The 19999-nt window shown below is 43.6% G+C and overlaps 1 protein-coding gene across 1 annotated transcript in view; it reads left to right on the top strand.

Moving 5' to 3' along the window:
* CA10 (carbonic anhydrase 10) overlaps positions 1–19999 on the top strand; it is a 483383-nt gene that overhangs the window by 69899 nt on the left and 393485 nt on the right. Inside the window, exon 2 of the mRNA XM_030206387.1 lies at positions 6025–6099. Within this exon, the coding sequence (XP_030062247.1) occupies positions 6025–6099 (75 nt within the window). The remainder of the gene's footprint in view (positions 1–6024; positions 6100–19999) is intronic.

The following is a 19999-nucleotide window of genomic DNA, read 5'->3' as shown; positions in this document are numbered from 1 at the left end:
AGCATTTATTGTCGCTAATTGGAATCAATTAAAATGTACATGCATATATTTAGGCACGAGATCCACATCTATTTTTTACCCATGTCCCAAAAAAGGGGGCACAGAAATAGGAGGGTCATGAGTGGTTCGGGGCAGATCATGGCCATGGTTGTGGGTTATGCATGCAATTATAGAATAAGGGGGTTCTGTGCATAAATTTTGGCTCTGGCATTTGCACCACGTTTTTGTTGGGGCAAATGGATGCTCCCAAATTTGCATGTGACCTCCAGGACTTAAGTACTATTCTATAAACTGTGCCTAACTTTAAGTGCAGCTTATAGAAGAGCACTTAAGCGGGTTTTTTGGTGGCAAGTTTTTTAGGCACAATTTATAGACTTCACCCCTGTAAGTTGTTCCATAAGCAAATAAAAAAATGTTTGTATTACTTAAAAATAAACTGATGCTTTATTGATGTAGATCATTGTATATTCCTAGGAATTCCTAGGCACAGAGATTTACGCCAGGTTTCAGTTGTTGTAAATCCTTGTACCTAAAAGATGGGCATGAGTCCTGAAAGAAACAATTAGAAATCGCTAAAGTATATCAGAAAATGGCGATCCTTGAGGTCTACAAAATCCTGAGTCATGTAGAACGAGTAGAAGTAAATCGATTTTTTTACTCGTTCCAAAAGTACAAAGACTAGGGGACACACGAGGAAGTTACGTAGAAATACTTTTAAAACAAATAGGAGGAAATATTTTTTCACTCAACAAATAGTTAAGCTCTGGAACTCTTTGTCGTAGGACGTGGTAATAGTAGTTTAAAAAAGGTTTGGACAAATTCCTGGAAGAAACATCCACAGTCTGCTATTGAGACAGACATGGGGAAGCCACTGCTTGCCCTGGGATTAGTAGCATGGAATGTTGCTACTCTTTGGGGTTCTACATGGAATGTTGCCACTATTTGGGATTCTGAATGGAATGTTGCAACATGTTTGGGTTTCTGTCAGGTACTTGTGACCTGACCTGGCTTGGTCACTGTTTGGAAAACAGGATACTGGGCTAGATGGACCATTGGTCTGACTCAGGATGGCTACTCTTATATTCACTATCCAGGTTATGCCACTGAAAATCAATGAATGGCCACAATCGGTGGCAATTCAATTCCTAGATAAGTGCTTTTGAATATTGGGCAAAGAGATGTCAAAGGTACTTGCTTTGGGCTTACACGTTCAAATTCTGACTTTTGCACCTGCTCCAATACATTCCCAAATGCCAGCTATCTGCTCATTTGGACCTTGGGTCTTCACCAGTAATTCTGGGGGCATTTGAGATAACCTCTGCAGTGGTTTGCACGAACAAAAAAAGGTTAAAATGAATAAGGAATCTCCTCATCATATTATTTCTGTTTGATATATTGGATCCATTATGTACACGGTGACCCACTGCTACTTCAGTTTCCTGGGTAGGATGGTTACAGTGCTACAGTTTCTACTAACAAATCTATTATTTATTAGAAGGATTTATAGAAAGAATTCCCAGACCTTGTTTTGAAAAGATAACTGTAGATTTGCTCTTGGTATTCATTCCTATGCATCAAAAAGGAATTTTTAAGTTCATTGACCATCTGGCTGTTGGCTTGGAGGGAGGCCAGGAGACGGTTTGGATAAGGAAAGATTGATCTGAGCTGTAAATAAAATTGTAAAAGAAAATGTATGTTTCAATATCTCTAGGTTATCACTCAATGATTTTGTTGCAAGCAGGAAAAAAAATTGCACCATACTTAAGGAGTAACAACTAGAGAATTACAATCAGACATCAGGTGAAGGGGAAAAATGAAGATGTATATTAAAACTATTAGAACCAAATAAAATAGCGCTAAAATGCAAAAACTATTGATAAAAACAAGTTTATTCACCAACATGTATTCACTAGTGATATATGTGAAGTGGTGTCATCCTGTATATGAAAGAAATAACAACCAATGACAGTCTCTGACCCCCCGATGCAGCCAGTTTAGCGAAACATGGTCATGTTGGGTTTCCCCTTGCTAAAGGTGTTTGTTGATGAAGAAACTTGTTTTTATCAACTAGTTTTTTTGCATTTTTGTATTATAACTATTGGGCCAATATCCAATACAAATTATTTGTTTCCAGGCAGTCAGTGAACTTGTTTATCAGTAGTCTAGTTATACAGGTAGTATCGGACTATTTAAATAGCCCAATATTAACCCCTGGATTTTATATATGGCACCCCAATTTTGGGTGTGCTACCCAGAAATGTGCACAAATTAATTGGTAAATGAGCTCTTAACCGCCAATAATTGGATGCTAACAATCAATTATTAATGTTAATTGGCACTCATTAAAACACCATTCTATAAGGCAGGGCGCCTAACTTTATCGCGTGTGTCCCAAAGGGGGCGTGGCCATGGGAGAGGTATGGGCATGTCAGGGGCATTCTGAAAAGTTGCATGCATAGTTATAGAATACTGGGTAAGCGCGCTGAACTTGGGTGCCAGAGGTATGGGCATATCAGGGGCATTCTGAAAATTTGCACGCATAGTTATAGAATACTGGGTAAGTGCATTGAACTTGGGTGCCAGCATTAACACCAGGTTTCAGCTGACGAAAGTCTGGTGCCCAAAGTTAGGTGCACCAACCTTTATAGAATAGCTCTTAGTGTTGATTTGGGTTTTTTTTTTCAGCACTCATTTTTGAGCCCTATGTATAGAATTCCCCCTATCTGTATAATTGAAGGCAGGATTGGGGGGGGAGGGGCAGGGGTGAACTTAAATTTTATCTGGATAGTTGTGATATTCAGTCATTGTGGACAATTTATTTGCATGTGAATGGATAGTGCAGGCAAAATCAATGCCCAATATGTATACGCGGAGCTGCTACCTATACAGAGAGCGGCACTGAATATGCAGATTAAGTTAAACACAGGCACCGGAGTGACCAAACCAGATGAATATCAGGCCCTAGTCAGTCGTGGAGGGGCATTTTCGACTGGGGACGCCCATCTCTAAGGGCGCCCATCTCCGAGGACGGCACCGCGAAGGGGCGGGGCCGACCATATTCTCGAACGAGATGGGCGTCCATCTTTCATTTCGATAATACGGTTGGGAGCGCCCAAATCTCAACATTTAGGTCAACATTAAAGATGGTCGCCCTAAATGCTGAGATCGCCGGATTTAGAGATGGGCGCCCTCGGTTTTCGCCGATAATGGAAACCGATGACGCCCATCTCAAAAACGAACAAATCCAAGGCATTTAGTCATGGGAGGGGCCAGGATTCGTAGTGCACTGGTCCCCCTCACATGCCAGGGCACCAACTGGGCACCCTAGGGGGCACTACAGTGGACTTCGCAAATTGGTCCCAGGTGCATAGCTCCCTTACCTTGAGTGCTGAGCCCCCCAAAACCCACTCCCCACAACTGTATAACACTACCATAGCCCTAAGGGGTGAAGGGAGGCACCTACATGTGGGTACAGTGGGTTTCGGGTGGGTTTTGAAGGCAGGGCCGTGCCAACACAGTAAGCGAGGTAAGCATGGCAGGGGGGCGCCACCCTCTGGGGGGCGCTGCCGCACCATGCTCACCTCGCTCGCCCTCCCGCTCCCATTGTTCAACTACTGCCTGCCCTCTTCTCCCCCCCCCCCCCAACATCCCTTTTCTTTTTTTTTTCTTTTTAAATTTACCTCCGTAGCAGTCCAGCAGCACAGCGTCAGTGAAGGAGACGGTGCTCCCGACGTCTCTAGCCTTCCCTTCGCTGTGTTCTGCCTTCTTCTGACGTCAAGGAAATGATGTCAGAAGAAGGCGGAACACAGCGAAGGGAAGGCTAGAGACGTCGGGAGGCGAGCGCCGCCTCCTTCACTGACGCTGCGCTGCTGGACCGCCACGGAGGTAAATTTAAAAAGAAAAAACAAGAAAAGGGATGTTGGTGGGAGAGAAGAGGGTGGGCAGCAGTTGAACAATGGGAGCGGGAGGGCAGGGGAGAGACGAGCATGGATGCGAGGTGGGGGGGTCATGGAAGGGAGAGAGGGAAATTGCTGGATAGGGATTAATGGAGGGTGACAGAGGAGCATGGATGGGAGGGGCAGGGCTCAGGGAGAGAGGGGAATTGCTGGATAGGGAATTAGGGATGAATGGAGGGCACAGAGGAGCATGGATGGGAGGGCAGGGCTCAGGGAGAGAGGGGAATTGCTGGAAAGGGATGAATGGAGGGGGCAGGGGACAGAGGAGCATGGATGGGCATGGATTGGGAGGGCAGGGCTCAGGGAGAGAGGGGAATTGCTGGATAGGGATGAATGGAGGTGACAGATGGGCATGGATGGATATGGATTGTAGGGCAGGGCTCAGGGAGAGAAGGGAATTGCTGGATAGGGATGAATGGAGGGGGCAGGTGACAGAGGAGCATGGATGGGCATGGATTGGGAGGGCAGGGCTCAGGGAGAGAGGGGAATTGCTGGATAGGGATGAATGGAGGGGACAGATGGGCATGGATGGATATGGATTGCAGGACAAGGCTCAGGGAGAGAGGGGAATTGCTGGATAGGGATGAATGGAGGGGGCAGGGGACAGAGGAGCATGGATGGGCATGGATGGGAGGGCAGGGATCAGGGAGAGAGGAGAAATTGCTGGACATAGAGGGGAGGGAAGAGAGATGAAGGAGATGAAATGAGGGAAAAGGAAGAGAGGAGAAAAACTGCACATGGATGAAGAAAATAGGCAGAAGCTGAGGACCAGAAATGAAGAAGAAAGGAGGAAAGGAAAGAAATAAATGGAAAGGAAGCCCTGGAAACGGAGTTAAGAGGACAGATAGCAGCAGAATCAGATACTGGGCCAGCATGATCAGAAAAAGAAAGTCACCAGACAACAAAGGTAGAAAAAAATCATTTTATTTTCATTTTAGTGTTTGGAATATGTCCACTTTGAGAATTTACATCTGCTATCTTATTTTTTCAATGTATAGCAGTTTGTTTCTAAGAATATTGCTGACAATTCCTGTCAGTGTGGCAAGTGGTGAGCGATCATTTTCACGGGGGGGGGGGGGCGCCGCCGCCAACGCCGCCGCCAACTGATAGTCTGCAGGAGGGCGCCAGAGACCCTAGGCACGGCCCTGTTTGAAGGGCTCCCATTTTCCACCACAAGTGTAACAGGTGGGGGGGATGGGCCTGGGTCCGCCTGCCTGAAGTCCACTGCACCCACTAAAACTGCTCCAGGGACCTGTATACTGCTGCGATGGACCTGAGTATGACATTTGAAGCTGGCATAGAGGCTGGCAAAAGTTTTTAAAGTTGTTTTTTGAGGGTGGGAGGAGGTTAGTGACCACTGGGGGAGTCAGGGGAGGTGATCCCCGATTCCCTCTGGTGGTCATCTGGTCAGTCCAGGCACTTTTTTGGGACTTGGACATGAAAAAAAGGGACCAAATAAATTGGACCAAATTCTCGCCAGGGACGCCCTTTTTTCCATTATCAGCCGAGGGCGCCCATCTCTTAAGCACGCCCCGGCATGCCCCTGTCCTGCCTTCGCTACCCTTCCAACACACCCCCGGGAACTTTGGCTGACCCGGCGACGGAAAGCAGTTGGCGCTGGCCAAAATCGGCTTTCGATTATACTGATTTGGCTGGTGTTAGGAGATCGCTGGCCATCTCCCGATTTGTGACAGAAGATGGCCGGCGATCTCCTTCGAAAATAAGCTGGTTGGCCACTCACGGACCATTTGAAAATTTTGCCTACAAGGGGTCTTATGAATCAATAAAATAGTTGCAAGAGCATAGGGCAACGAATCTCGACAAAGATCCCAGGACAAATCCAGCCAGGAAATGTACAATAAATATGCAAGAGAATGGATTTGCATACAATGGCAGTGACGCATGCAAATCTCTTTCATTCATATTTATGAATATCCTGAAAACCAAACTGGTTGGGAGTGTGGTGAGGACTGGGTTGCGAATCACTGAATTAGGACATGTTACTAAGCCATGTGAAAATATTTTCATTGTGTTGTTTTTACAAATTTATGTTCCTATTCCTTTCTAGCTCAACAGAATTCACCAAAAATCCATGAAGGCTGGTGGGCATATAAAGAGGTGGTCCAAGGAAGCTTTGTTCCACGTAAGTGAGACTTGAACATTTTGTACAATCACAATAATTCTCAAGATCATTTATTTATTCTGAGTTAAAACAAGTTGCAAGGAAAATGCAAATATATAGAATGCCCCAGTATGTTAATGCAACGTAATATAGTTTAATGGAACTATATACAAGATAAGGCAATGTCCTGAGGTCTGTGACTCAGCAATACTTGTACTATGAAAGAAAAAAAATCCTCAAAGCATGTCTGAGCCATGTTGAATAAATTGCTGAATACATATATCGGAGAACAATGAGTTATATTGGCAAATTTTATTATTGATTGTATATATAAAAATATATAGATCTGTGCGTTATCTGGACTACACAAACAATAAGATGATTGATTCCGTGGGGTGGAGGGAGGGGAGAATTATCTTCAAGGCCCTCACTCTTACAGATCTTGGTCTTTAGTTAAAACTCCTTGACCATTCCAGGTCTGGTGGAGGAGGGGGACACAGATATAAATGAATTTGCTCCACACACAATCAGGTAATTGTAATTCCAAATTGAATAATAACCCAATGGGTATCAAACTTCACGAATAGCAGCAAAAGAAACACTTCAAGTAGGAGGGAAAAAAATTGGTAATAAGGTCCTTGTATAAGTCTCTGGTGAAGCCTCAATACTGTGTGCAACTCTAGAGACCCGAGCAGGATGGAGTCGGTTGAGGGATCGACTACAAAATTGGCTAGTGGTCCCCATCATAAAGCATATGGGGACAGACTTAGAGACCTCAATATGTATACTGTGGAAGAAAGTCAGGAGAAAGGGGATATGATAGAGACATTTAAACATCTCCATGGTATTAATGTATAGAAGGTGAGTCTGTTTCAAATGAAGGGAAACTCCAGAATGAGAGGACATAGGATGAAGTTAGAACATTTTAGGCTCAGAAGTAGGGCCTGGGCCAGCAAAGGAGGAAGAAATTGTCCGATGTGTAGCTGCTTGTGTCTTCCTTATGACACAGTATCTGGGAGGAAAGCACAGTAGTGTGGAGGCGAGGAGTGAAAGAATACAGAGAGGTAGGGGTTGGGGGCTAAAGGGAGAAAAAGAGCTAGGGGCAGAAAAGCTGGAGAAAGGGAAGGGTTGAAGCTAAATCAGGGTGGGGAGGGTGGAACCTGAAGCTAAATGGAGTGAGAGACAGCTGGGCAAGCTGAGACCTGAAGAGTGATATTACTGGTGAAGGAAGAAGCTGGGGGAGTAGTTAGGCCTTATGATTGGACAAATTGTGCACAAAAAACATTATAAATAAAGATGCAGACTTTTAAAATATTGTGCACAGAATTTCCAAAATCATTGTGCAGAATTTTGCCAGATTCCCACTGGAGTAATAGGTAGGGTTCTTACTTTTTCATTTATCATTGGTGCTACTGTTGTATAAAATGTTTGCTAAATATATTTTGAGTTTGGATTTGCTTTAGGTCTTGCATTTCACAATGTGCCTGGTAGAGAGATGCATGTTGCTATTACTCCATTGACATGATAATCATAATAATTATATTGTGACTTTCATGGAGAAATGTCCTAGTTATGATGTGCATTTGTTTGGGGGGGGGGGGTTGGAGTTTTGTGGTGCAGAGAATGATTATATTTAACTCTTAAGAACTGCTATATTGTGTCGGACCAAAGGTCCCTGAGGATCATATATGTAGTGTGTCATATATATGAGCAGTGTCCACCTGGTGTGTCCTAACTGAAAAAAGGTTGAGAATCATTGCCATAGAGTCTCTGCAACATTTAGAAAGCAAAACACGCAGATCTTTCCAAATTTATACCTCAAATGCATCAGAAAGAGAATCTCGCTCCTTGCCTTCAATAGTCGTTGTGGTGGTGAATGCCATTCTTTGGGATTGGTCACCCTTTTCAAATTGTTGTGGTGCACCAGCCTCTTTTGGTTCCACTGAAACTTGTGCCAGCTGACCCTTTCTTCTTCCTGCTTGGTCTGGCGCCACTCAGTCAGCTACAGAGTGGGGGAGCTCCTTTCTATGCGAGTAGATGATTACCGCATGGTTAACGCATGAGACCTTACTGCTAAGTCAATGACTGGCGGTAAGGTCTCAGACCCAAAATGGACGCGTGCCAATTTTTATTTTGCCGCACGTCCATTTTCAGCAAAAATATTTAAAAAGGCCTTTTTTTTACAGGCATGCTGAAAAATGGATCTGCGTGCGCCTACACTGGCGCACCCCATTTTTCGGCGCACCTTAGTAATAGGGCTCCTGAGTGACATATGCATGTGCGTGCACACATAGACACAATTTTTGCCATCTTAAGCAAGCTGTTAAGCACAGTTTAAAAATAAAGTTATTTCAAATACATACTTACCATGATGATTTAACTCTGAAAGGCACCACTGCAGATAAAACTTTAAACCCCTTGAGAAGGTCCAAGAGGACTGAAAGGCATTTGTAGTGTAATGAACAGCCTAGGAAAGGACAGAATAATTCAGTGTCTTGAAGCCAGTGGGTTACGGGATCATAGGCAACATTTTTCACAAAGGGAAAAACTTACCAAATGAACTTTGTGGTCACTTCATCAAAGAAATCAATCAGTGGAGTGCAGTAGACATGGCCTATTTGGATTTCAGTAAAGCTTTGGATGCTGTTCTGCATAGAAGATTGGTAAGTACTAGGAAGCTTGCAATTTTGGGATTAAAATGCAGATACGTGGGTGAGAAACTGGTTGAGTAACAGACTACAGGCATGTTCTTTCAATGTTGCTCAGTTTCTGATTAAGAAAATCACGCAGCATCTTAGGGGCAGAGCTCCACCCCTCAAGTGAGATAGCTGCTCAAAACCAAGCAAGGCTATTGATGTCTTTACACATATGAAGCTGAAAAGAGGGAAGATCAAGGGGAAGTTTTCACCAAGAATGGATGACATTGGGGAAATAACTTCTGGTGAAGATTATACAAGCCAAATGAATAATATAATTCATGTATGCATGACATAGACACAAAAGGACTTTAGTAGCACAAGGAAACACCCAATCAACAAACCAAGGAAGACCTAGGACAGTAAAAGCAGACACAAATGGGGCAGGCTGGTGATCCAAATGGTCCTTTTCAGCTGATGACGTATGTTTGTGTAGCCAGGCTAAAGGAATTATTGAGAGGTTCTGGAGTTGATGGGCTATATTATGGGACTCATTTTCAAAGAACTTAGACACACAGAGTACCATAATAACCTACGGTACTTTGTGGGGCCCTTAAGGTGGGCCGCAAAAATGGGCTGTGCTAGTGTATGCGTGTGTTTTGGGCACGCGCAGATCCATTTTTTCAGTGTGCCTGTAAAAAAGGGCCTTTTTTTATTTTTGCCGAAAATGAACGTGCAGCAAAATTAAAAATTGGTGCGCGTCCATTTTGGGGTCTGAGACCTTACCGCCAGCCATTGACTTAGTGGTAAGTTCTCACGTGGTAGCCACACGGTAATCATCTACGTATGCAGAATGACGATTACTGTCCAGTTTCTGCCGCGCGCCAGAAAATAAAAGTTATTTTCCAGCGCACATAGCGGACATGTGTCAAAAATGAAATTACCTCAAGGGCCACGCGGTAGCCAGGCAGTAACTCCAAACTGATGTGTGTCGGGCGCAGCGCCTACACGGCTTAGTAAAAGGGGCCCCTGTGTGTCTTAGGGCTTCTTTTACAAAGCTGCGCTAGTGATTCCTGTGCGTTAAGTGAGAGGAAGCCCTTTCAATTCCTATATGCTTCCTCTCATTTACCGCGCAGCAGTAGCGTAGCCAGAGTTTAATTTTTAGATGGGCCTGCAGGTGGACTGGGTGGGCACAGGCCTCGCATTTCCTCTCCACCTGCTACCACCACCCGCCCGGCCGCCGCCACCGCATTTCCTCTCCATCCACCCACCACCGCCGCATTTCCTCTCCATCCGCTACCCCCCCCCCCCCCCCACGACAGCCCCCTGCACATGGTCAGTTCTGGTCATTTTTACTGACCTGAAGCACCATTCTCCCTCCAGCACCGGCGATTCCCATAGTCAGCCTTCTGCCAGCGCGCGTCGTCGAAGCCTCTTCTCAGGCGCGTCCCGCCTACTCTGCAACTTCCTGTTTTCCGCAAAGTTGGGACGCAGGAAGTTGCAGAGTAGGTGGGACGTGCCTGAGAAGAGGCCCCAACGACGTGCGCTGGCAGAAGGCTGGCTATGGGAATCGCCGGTGCTGAAGGGAGAACGGCGCTTCAGGGCAGTAAAAGTGAGCAGACCACGTGGACGGGGAGAGCTGGCAGAAGAGGCTGGGCTGGCCTGGAGCAAAAATGGCTGGGGCTGGGCCCGTCCAGGCCCACCCGTGGCTATTCCCCTGCCGCGCAGAAATTGCTAGCACATCTTTGTAAAAGAAGCCCTACGTGCTTTGAAAATGAGCCCCCATATATGGTTTCTAGTTCTTAGAATGGTCCAGATAGGTAACAGGTAAATGAAGGGAGCTCATTTGATGGGAAAACAGTTGACTCCAAATCAATCACTACGAAAGAAAGAGGCTTACAGAGAAATGAAATGTCATAATATTATCCTAGATGACAAGGGAATCCATCTTCTGCAAAGCAGGAATCAAATGTTGACTGGTTCCCAATTGTGCTTGTATTTGTACCTTGTTTCTTTCACCAGATTCTAACTGCATTTATTTACTGGGCGTTATTGTCCAACTTTTGCTAAAATACCCAAGAAGGGATGTAACGAAAGTACGAAAAAAAACATACAAAATTTTAAAAATAGCAGTACACAACAATATAAAATTTTTAAAAAATATTCAAGCGAAGTTATACATTCACCATCAATTTGTGAATGTGTCAATTCTTATATGGATAGTATTGGGCTGAAAATATGATTCAATAGCCAGGTACCATTCATATAATATGGGGCCCAGTTTAGAGTGATGCAAGAGCAGACTGAAAAATTATCCTCAAAACCATACTGTTTAGCCACCACCTGAATAAAGTACACATTTATTTATACTTGCTAACCAGAGGCTGTACTCTCTGTATGTTCAACATCATTACCTAAACAGATAATGGTACTGAATGTACATATGAATATAAGTTCCGGTGCTTAAGTACAATCACCATTTCGGCTGAAAATCTGGCCCATATAAACAAAATACAGATTAATTAGCATCAAGCAAAGAATTTGGAGAAGTTATCCAAGAGGAATGAACATTGCTCAGATAACCTCCAGCTTGTGTTGGTATGAATGCTGCGGAACAGTGCTTCTCCCTCAAGCTGCTGGCTATGATGCACTATACAACTAATTGTGTCGTTAAAAGAGCTCTTGTAATCTTATCGAGCTGGCAATGTTGCATTATTTATGCCCTTTCTCGTGTTCTTAGCCTATTTTCTGAAGGCTTTGGTGGACTTTCCAATCTCGTGCTTTCCAAATAAGACCTTATATATATATATATATATATATATATATATATATATATATATATATATATATATATATATATATATATATATATATAACAAGATTTGAGCTTTTTAATAGAGTAAGCACAATGCATACTTAATTTATTACAAAAAAAAAAACATGTGCAGAGAATTCTAAGTCAAACTCAAAAGAATCCAATTTCACTCCGGGTTGAGTCTGACAGAATGTTCTGATTTTACCACAGAAAGGCTCCATTCCCTGTATCTGCTTTTGGCTGCCATTAAGTGCTCATGGCCAAAGTTAGGCAAAGGGGCCCTTTTACTAAGCCTCAGTAGGCTGTATGGACATGCAGTGTGCGCCCAAATGAGACTACCGCCAGGCCAGTGCACCCTCCTGGCGGTAATTCCAGATTCGGCGTGTGCGCGTAATGTGTGGACGAATTATTTATTTATTTCCTCCTATGCACGCCAGTTCCAGTGGTAATCGGCACTTGGCGCGCCGACCGGTCACCGTGCGTGTAGCGCTTGAGCCTTTACCGCTAGATCAGTGGGGGCCATTAAGGGCTCAGGCCGGTTTTCAGTGTGCACTGGTTTCATTTTTAATGCAGGGCCTTTTCTTGTCCCATTTAAAAAAAAAGCCCTTTTTTGTAGATGCAGTAAAAATACATGAGCCTACACTACCGCAGGCCACTTTTTAGCACTGCTTAGTAAAACGGCCTCCGGACTACTATTCTGTAAAGTGCATGCAGCACGGAGCAAGGGCGTAGCTACGTGGGGTCACAGATTACGCCCTGGCCCCCTCTACATTTGACCCCCCCTCCCCCGCCACCGCCCGCCCCCCGCCGCATAAGGTACCTTGTTTGCTGGCAGGGGTCTCCAGTCCCTGCCAGCCGAAAGACTCTTGTGGGATCATCTGTTTCTGGCGCCTTACGCCCTGCACGGGGCTACATGCATGGTGCAGGACGTAAGGCGTCAGAAACAGATGATCACACAACAAAGGCGCCGGAGTCGACCGGCGCTGAAGAAGACTCTTTGGCTGGCGGGGATTGGGGACCCCTGCCAGCAAACAAGGTACTTGATGCGGCGGTGGTGGCAGGGGGCGGGCGGCCGGTGGCAGTGGCGGCGGTGGCGGCGGGGGGAGGCAGCTAAACAGTGCCCCCCCACCTTGGGTTCTGGCCCCCCCTCCCGCCGAGGTCTGGCTATGCCCCTGGCACGGAGCACCCTTTATAGAACACTAGCTTAGTGTGGATCATCCCAGCGCCTAACGCTGGGTACCTTTTTTCTGAATCTACCCCAACTGTTTTAAATTATAGCTCCCCATTTGTATTTTCCATATTTCTCAATGTTTGTGCAAAAGAATTTCAGGAATCTATCAAAATTCTTCTTGTAAATATGCAGCTATTATAAGGAATGGAGAAACAGCGAACAGGAGGCTTCTGGGAGCTGTAGTCCCAATTAGTCTGAACCAGTCAGGACAAGGAAGATGACCACTGAGGAGCATGGCCATAATTAGAGAATACAACTGACACCAATCAAAAAAACTGCTTAAGAGTACTTCTTGAGAGTCAAGGAGAGGCACAGCAGAGCCAGAAAACTAAGAGTTGGTCAGAACTAGACTAATTAGACTGAAAGCTACCACTCCAGATAGGATTATCCTAGTAAGGAAAATGGAGAGACTGTAGTTTGAGGCTATAAATGAAGATTGGAGGCATCTGGGAAGAGTATTTGGGTGAAGCATGGGGTTTATTTCAGCTTAAGTTTAAATAACCTGTTCTAAACTGGCTAGGAAGTGTCCATAATTAGTTTCTATTGTAATAATAATAAGAATAATACAAGGCAAAAGAATTTCATACCGGATCGGTTGTCACCCAGGACAACAAGGACTATGTCTGATTCTAAGACTCCTGGGCATCAGTTGACAAGTGGACTACAAGGGTCGGCTGTGTCTGCTAGGTAACCAGAGAGGTCAGCTGTAAAGTGACTGGAAGAACCAGCAAAGTGACAGAAATGGTCCAAGGAAACAAGACAGATGATCCACAAACTCCAAGAGGGCAGTAGAAAAAAGCAGATCAAAATCTTTATTCTGAAATATAAACCAGACCAGCCCAACACTGGCTGTGTTTTGCTGACACATGAGTGCATCAGGGGCTAGGTGATAGTAAAAACAAATATAACAAAATCATATTGTTAAAAACCATAATACAAAAAATGGTAAAATATGGATAACACAAATATCAAATTATAATAGCCAAAACATGTACATAAAAACAGTAAGAGAATAAATAACATGAGTATATAATTGCATAAACACCAAATATGAATATAACTAGCCGTTAAGCCCGTAACAACGGGCTAGTTTTTTGTTTACCTATGGCCTCCCCCCCCCCCCCAGTCCACCAACCCTGCTCTCTCCCCAGCCCTCTCCCCAGCGTCTGTTTCCCTCAGTGCCGGGCCCCCTCCTTCCCTCCCTGCTCCCTCCTCCTCCGATTTCCACGCCCACGTCCAAGCCCTCCTCCCTATTGGGCTGTACTGCTGGTGGAGGCGGGGCTTGGACTTCTACACTCTCAGCATTCCGACTCTACTGCGCATTTGCAGGTGAGTCGGTCACTTGCCGTTTATATGTTTGATAACAACTGCAACAGAAAAGACTATAAATGAACCGTAATGAACTGCAGAGTAAAAGAAAGGACACCTACTCAAGTGGTGAGGTGAGTTCTGAACACCTAGACCCTGATGCAGCCCTTGTGAATGTGGCCAGTGTCGGGCTTGTCTGGTTTATATTTCAAAATAAAGGCATTGAGAAATTCTCCTGATTTTGATCTGCCTTTTTCTACCACCAAGCAACAGAAATGGACAAAGAAAATCATACAGTCATGAAATGATACTTCGAATCAAACTCTAACACCAAGGATGTTCAAAGGCAAATGTACAAGGTCTGGAAAAACACATTTCTGAACTCAAAAATCAGCAAACAATGATGGATCAACAATGATTTATCTCACACACCAGTGTCTTTACTGCTGTAAAACTTCAAGAAATGGAGTGGCAGTCAAAACCTGCCAGTACATTCATTACTCAAGCACACAGACCTCAATGGGATTTGGCTAAGGATGCATACGAAAATGATGCTTTATTACCGGTTGATTTGGAAAACAATGACGTTCTGATGCCTTGAACACTGGACAATTAGAAAAGTAAGAGTTGGTCAGAGTTAGACCAGCTAGACTGAAACCTGCCACTTTAGCTAGGGTTACCCAAATATGGAAAGTGGAGAGTGGAGGAGTGGTCTAGTGGTTAGTTTGGTGGACTCTGGTTCTGGGGAACTGAGGAACGGAGTTCGATTCCCACTTCAGGCACAGGCAGCTCCTTGTGACTCTGGGCAAGTCACTTAACGCTCCATTGCCCCATGTAAGCCGCATTGAGCCTGCCATGAGTGGGAAAGCGCAGGGTACAAATGTAACAAAAATAAAATAGATACTATTGGAGATTCTACATGGAAAGTTGCTACTATTGGAGATTCTACATGGAATGTTGCTATTCCACTAGCAATATTCCATGTAGAAGGTTGCGCAGGCTTCTGTTTCTGTGAGTCTGACGTGGATGTCAGACTCACAGAAGCAGAAGCCTGCGCGGCCACATTGGTGATCTGCAAGGGCCGACTTATACATGGAATGTTGCTAGTGGAATAGCAACATTCCATGTAGAATCTCAAATAGTAGCAACAGTGGAGGAGTGGCCTAGTGATTAGGGTGGTGGACTTTGGTCCTGAGGAACTGAGTTCAATTCCCACTTCAGGCACAGGGAGCTCCTTGTGACTCTGGGCAAGTCACTTTACTCTCCATTGCCCCACGTACAAATAAGTACCTGAATAGAATATGTAAGCCGCATTGAGTCTGCCATGAGTGGGAAAGCGCGGGGTACAAATGTAACTAAAATTAAAAATAAAAAATTATAGTTTGAGGCTAGCAGAAGAAGATGGGAGACAGGGAAGAGCTTTTGGTTGACGCGTAGGGCTTATTTCACCTTTTGTTTAAATGCTTGTTATATATGTCTAAAATGATGAAGAACTGTCAGTTGTATTTGGATGATCTGAAACTTTATAGAAAGTTGAGAGCTGAATTTGAATCACTGCTAAACACAGTGAGAATTTGCAATGGACACAAAGATGGATTTGGGGTTTAACAATGCACGATTTAACAGCCTTCCGGAAGTTATTAAAGACTAACCTATTCAAAAAGACTTATCAAAAGGATCCTTCATAAATGACCTGACATCAAAACTTTATCAGAACAAGTTAACATTGAACTCTTTTTATTTGTTTTTATTTTTAATTGTTTACTTCAATCACATTGTCACTATTGAACGTTATTTATCACCCCTTGATTTCTACTGCCTGAAATGAACTGTCTGTTTATTTACTTCTAATTTATTTTACATTTTCTGTACTTTAAATGTAATAATACTCTGTATTTCTCATTCCGGAAATGGCGATTGCCAAAGAGGTGGGAAAATGTGGGATACAAATGCAGCAAATAAATAAAATAAAACAAGTGTGTGGTGTGTGGTGATAAATATAAAGAAGGGCAAAATTGAGGAAACATAAGGGGTACAATCTGAAAATGGAAAACGGATAAAATTTTTACCCATAGACAACAGTTAAAAGTATCTAGGAACTTTAGAATTGGATAACATCATACATGAAGCAGTTAAATGTGTAAAATAAAAATGGATTACCTAAAGAGTCTGGAAAGTCCTAAACTCAAAGCTAAATGGTAGAAACGACAAACATAGCGAAGGTGGCAAATGGAGGAAGCTAGATGATGATCAAGGAATAAAGATTTATTCTTAAACATCTCAGACTCGACACAATTCGTGTTTCGGCCAAAGTGGCCTGCTTCAGGAGTCTTCTAGCGGATGTTATTTTAGAGACACTAGCTATCCATACAGCAATCAATATAATACAGTGCCCCTGTGAAAAGTCAGCACGGTAAATATTACACTAGAGCATAACACAACAATGCACCACTTTTGCAGCAAGCTACAACTCTAGACTTCAGACTCCATTCCGCTTCCTGCGGGCCACTTTCAATACCATAAACACCTTGGCCATTCCAGTAGTCAAATACACAGCTGGGACTATAGACTGGACCCAACTAGAATTGCATAATGTGTACTGGAAAACTTGAAAGCTGATGACAACGCACCATGCTTTGCACCCCCAAAGTGATATTGATGAGTTATAGTTATCATGAAAAACATGGTCATCTGGGTTTTCTCCAAGTTGGACAGACTGTTGGGGAGGAAAAACAGGCCTAAATGGTTACATCAAGACCACCAATGAGAAAATGTTAATTGAAGTTTGCAAGGAGAACATCGCTAAGATGAAGGAGAAGAAAAATGAGCACAGAACTGAACAACTGGAAACCTGATTGGCTACCTGGAAACACAAGACCTTACATGGACAATATCATAGAGAAATTGAGAATAACATGGGCAGCACCAGGAATTGGCAATAGCTGCAGCTAGGTACACTCAAGAAAGATACATAAAGATTAATTTTTATAGCTGAAGAACAATCTTTACAAATTAACTGCATGAAAGTGAATATTCAACATATTTCTACTGGTAGCAAATGTAGACTATCAGGCTTATTTTCGAAAGAGAAGGATGCCCATCTTTCGACACAAATCGCAAGATGGGCGTCCTTCTCACAGGGTCGCCCAAATCGGTATAATCGAAAGCCGATTTTGGGCATCCCCAACTGCTTTCCATCGAGGGGACGACCAAAGTTCACGGGGGGGGGGTGTTGGAGGCGTAGCGAAGGCGGGACTGGGGCGTGCCTAACACATGGGTGTCCTCGACCGTTAACGGGAAAAAAGGGCGTCCCTGACGAACACTTGGACGACTACCTGGTCCTTTTTTTCTTACGACCAAGCCACAAAAATGTGCCCTAAATGACCAGATGACCACCGGAGGGAATTGGGGATTACCTCCCCTTACTCCCCCAGTGGTCACTAACCCTCTCCCACCCTCAAAAATATATTTTTAAAATATTTTTTCCAGCCTCTATGCCAGCCTCAAATATCATACCCAGCTCCATGACAGCAGTATGCAGGTCCTTGGAGCAGTTTTTGTGGGTGCAGTGCACTTCAGGCAGGCGGACCCAGGCCCATCCCCCCCTACCTGTTACACTTGTGGTGGGAGGAGCCAGCATTCATAGTGCGCTGGTCCCCATGACATGCCAGGACACCAATCGGGCACCCTAGAGGGCACTGCAGTGGACTAACTGATGCACTAACTGAACGGAAAAAGTGCATGCTCAGGCACAATTCTCCCGCACTTCTACCCCATGATCAGAGATAATGGCATGCTTAAATTTGCATGCAATTATCTCTGATCGTAGGTCTAATAACGCCCCGTGCTGTTCCAGTGCTATTTGTGGAGCGCTGTTTGGAACAACACAGGGTTTTGATCATCTGTCTGTCACTGAGCTTTGTTGTACACGAGATGTAAAATAAATGGCTGCCCAGACTTAATGGTAAAAAATCAAGATAGCTTAAGCAAATATATTTTGTTATACATAGATGTTATCTGTATCACCATATGGTTCTTCTTTTCCTTTATTTGTACATATGTTGATTCATTCAAGTCCTGTTCTTGCTTTCAAATTTAGAATCTGTTGATTACATGTTTCTGAAAACGCATCGTATTTTAAACTCCAATACTTGCTGGTATCCTATTTGATAATGAGTAATTTTGAGAAGACAGCTGTAAACGTATGCAATTGGTAGATGATATTATACTCGTATAAAACTCTATAAAATGCGAACAAAAGAGTCTTGACTTGGAGAAACTGTGGTAGCAGAAGGATCTTTATATGTGGTGACAATGTCCAACAGTCCAAATGTCATGGGTTAATGAGGTTCTGGGGCTGGTGCTACGTCAGATCATGTAGTATTGGTACTTGAATCTAAAGAGGGGGCAAGTTCCTTAAGAATTTTTTAAAATGTCTTCCCTTTCATTAGTCACATGTTTCCTCCAGATACACCTTTAAATCTTGTTTTTCTGCCCTAAGACAATTTCGTAGCACCTGTTTGCTTTGGAGTGAGAGTTCACAGATAACTCTCTTACATGTACTATTTCGGGAGAATTCTAAATATTTCTTTATTTGTTGCATTTGCGTCCCACATTTTCCCACCTTTTTGCAGGCTCAATGTGGCATACATTATGCCGTAATGGTGATCGCCATTTCCGGAATGAGAAATAACAAAGTAGTGTTATATTAAAGATCATAAATGTTAAAGTAAATTATAAAGTAAGTTGGATAAACAGTTCATTTCAGGCATAAGAGATAAAGGGGTAATGTGTTAATGTTCATTGGTGACAAATTGATTGAAGCAATCAGGTGTAGAGAATTCGGTTTTATCTGGTTCTGATAGAGTTTAGATGTTAGGTCATTGATGATGGGTCATTATTGTAAGTCTTCTTGAACAGGTTGGTCTTTAGTAACTTCCGGAAGGCTGTTAAGTCGTGCATTGTTTTTAAGGCCTTTGGTAATGCATTCCACAGTTGCGTGCTGATGTAGGAGAAGCTGGATGCATATATTGATTTATATTTAAATATGGCACTGAAGGTTAGGCACTACTTATGTGCAGAGGTTTTGGTACGGGAAAGCGTTCTAACAGATACAAGGCAGAAATGGCAGAGCCACGTGAAAACACACTTGCGCACCCATTTAGAGAATAGCGCCTAAGTGTTTCTGCGTGGATCTGCAAAGGGGGCTTGGCCGTGGCAGGGGCATTACCTTAAAATGTGTGCAGTGTTATAAAATACTGCAGATCCACGCCCAACTTGCACGCTGAGATTTACACCTGGTTTCAGTTGGTGTAACTCCTTGCGCCCACAGTTGAGTCTGGATCGCAGCACCACGTACAATTCTATAAAGGTTGCTGACCCTGGAACACCTGTTATAAAATACCATTCAGAGCCTTTTTTTTTTTTTCAGTGCCAACTTTTGAGCACCATTTACTGAATCCAGCCCTTTTTTTTTCTCATTTAAACTATTGCAATGTAATATGTCCGGTTTATCTCAATTTCTCCTTAAACATGTACAATCTGTGGCGCCTTCTGGATTCTTTCACATGCCACTAGGTATGACCATTTTGCACCTTTGTATCTTTGTCACCACTGATTAACCTTGAATATTGCATTTGTTTTTAAAAAAACTCACTCTCATTCATAAAGCACTACACAAGGGGACTCCTTCCTATCTCTCTGCTCTGATAACTCCTTATGCCCCACCCTGACTTTTACGCTCATAGTCAGACCATTGTTTGCACGTCCCATCAGTTTCTCAAACTAGGCTTGACTCAGTCCAACACTTTGCTTTTTATTGTATTACTCCAGCACTTTGGAATGTGTTGCCCTCCTCACTTCATCTGAAAGACTCCTTTCTGAAACTTAAAAAGGCCTTAAAAACTCATTTCTTTTCAGTGGCCTTTGGTG

The sequence above is a fragment of the Microcaecilia unicolor genome, chromosome 6 (genome assembly GCF_901765095.1).
Source record: "Microcaecilia unicolor chromosome 6, aMicUni1.1, whole genome shotgun sequence".
Taxonomy (NCBI): domain Eukaryota; kingdom Metazoa; phylum Chordata; class Amphibia; order Gymnophiona; family Siphonopidae; genus Microcaecilia; species Microcaecilia unicolor.
Note: the sequence above shows the minus strand (reverse complement) of the source record. Positions and strands in the feature narration are given on the sequence as shown.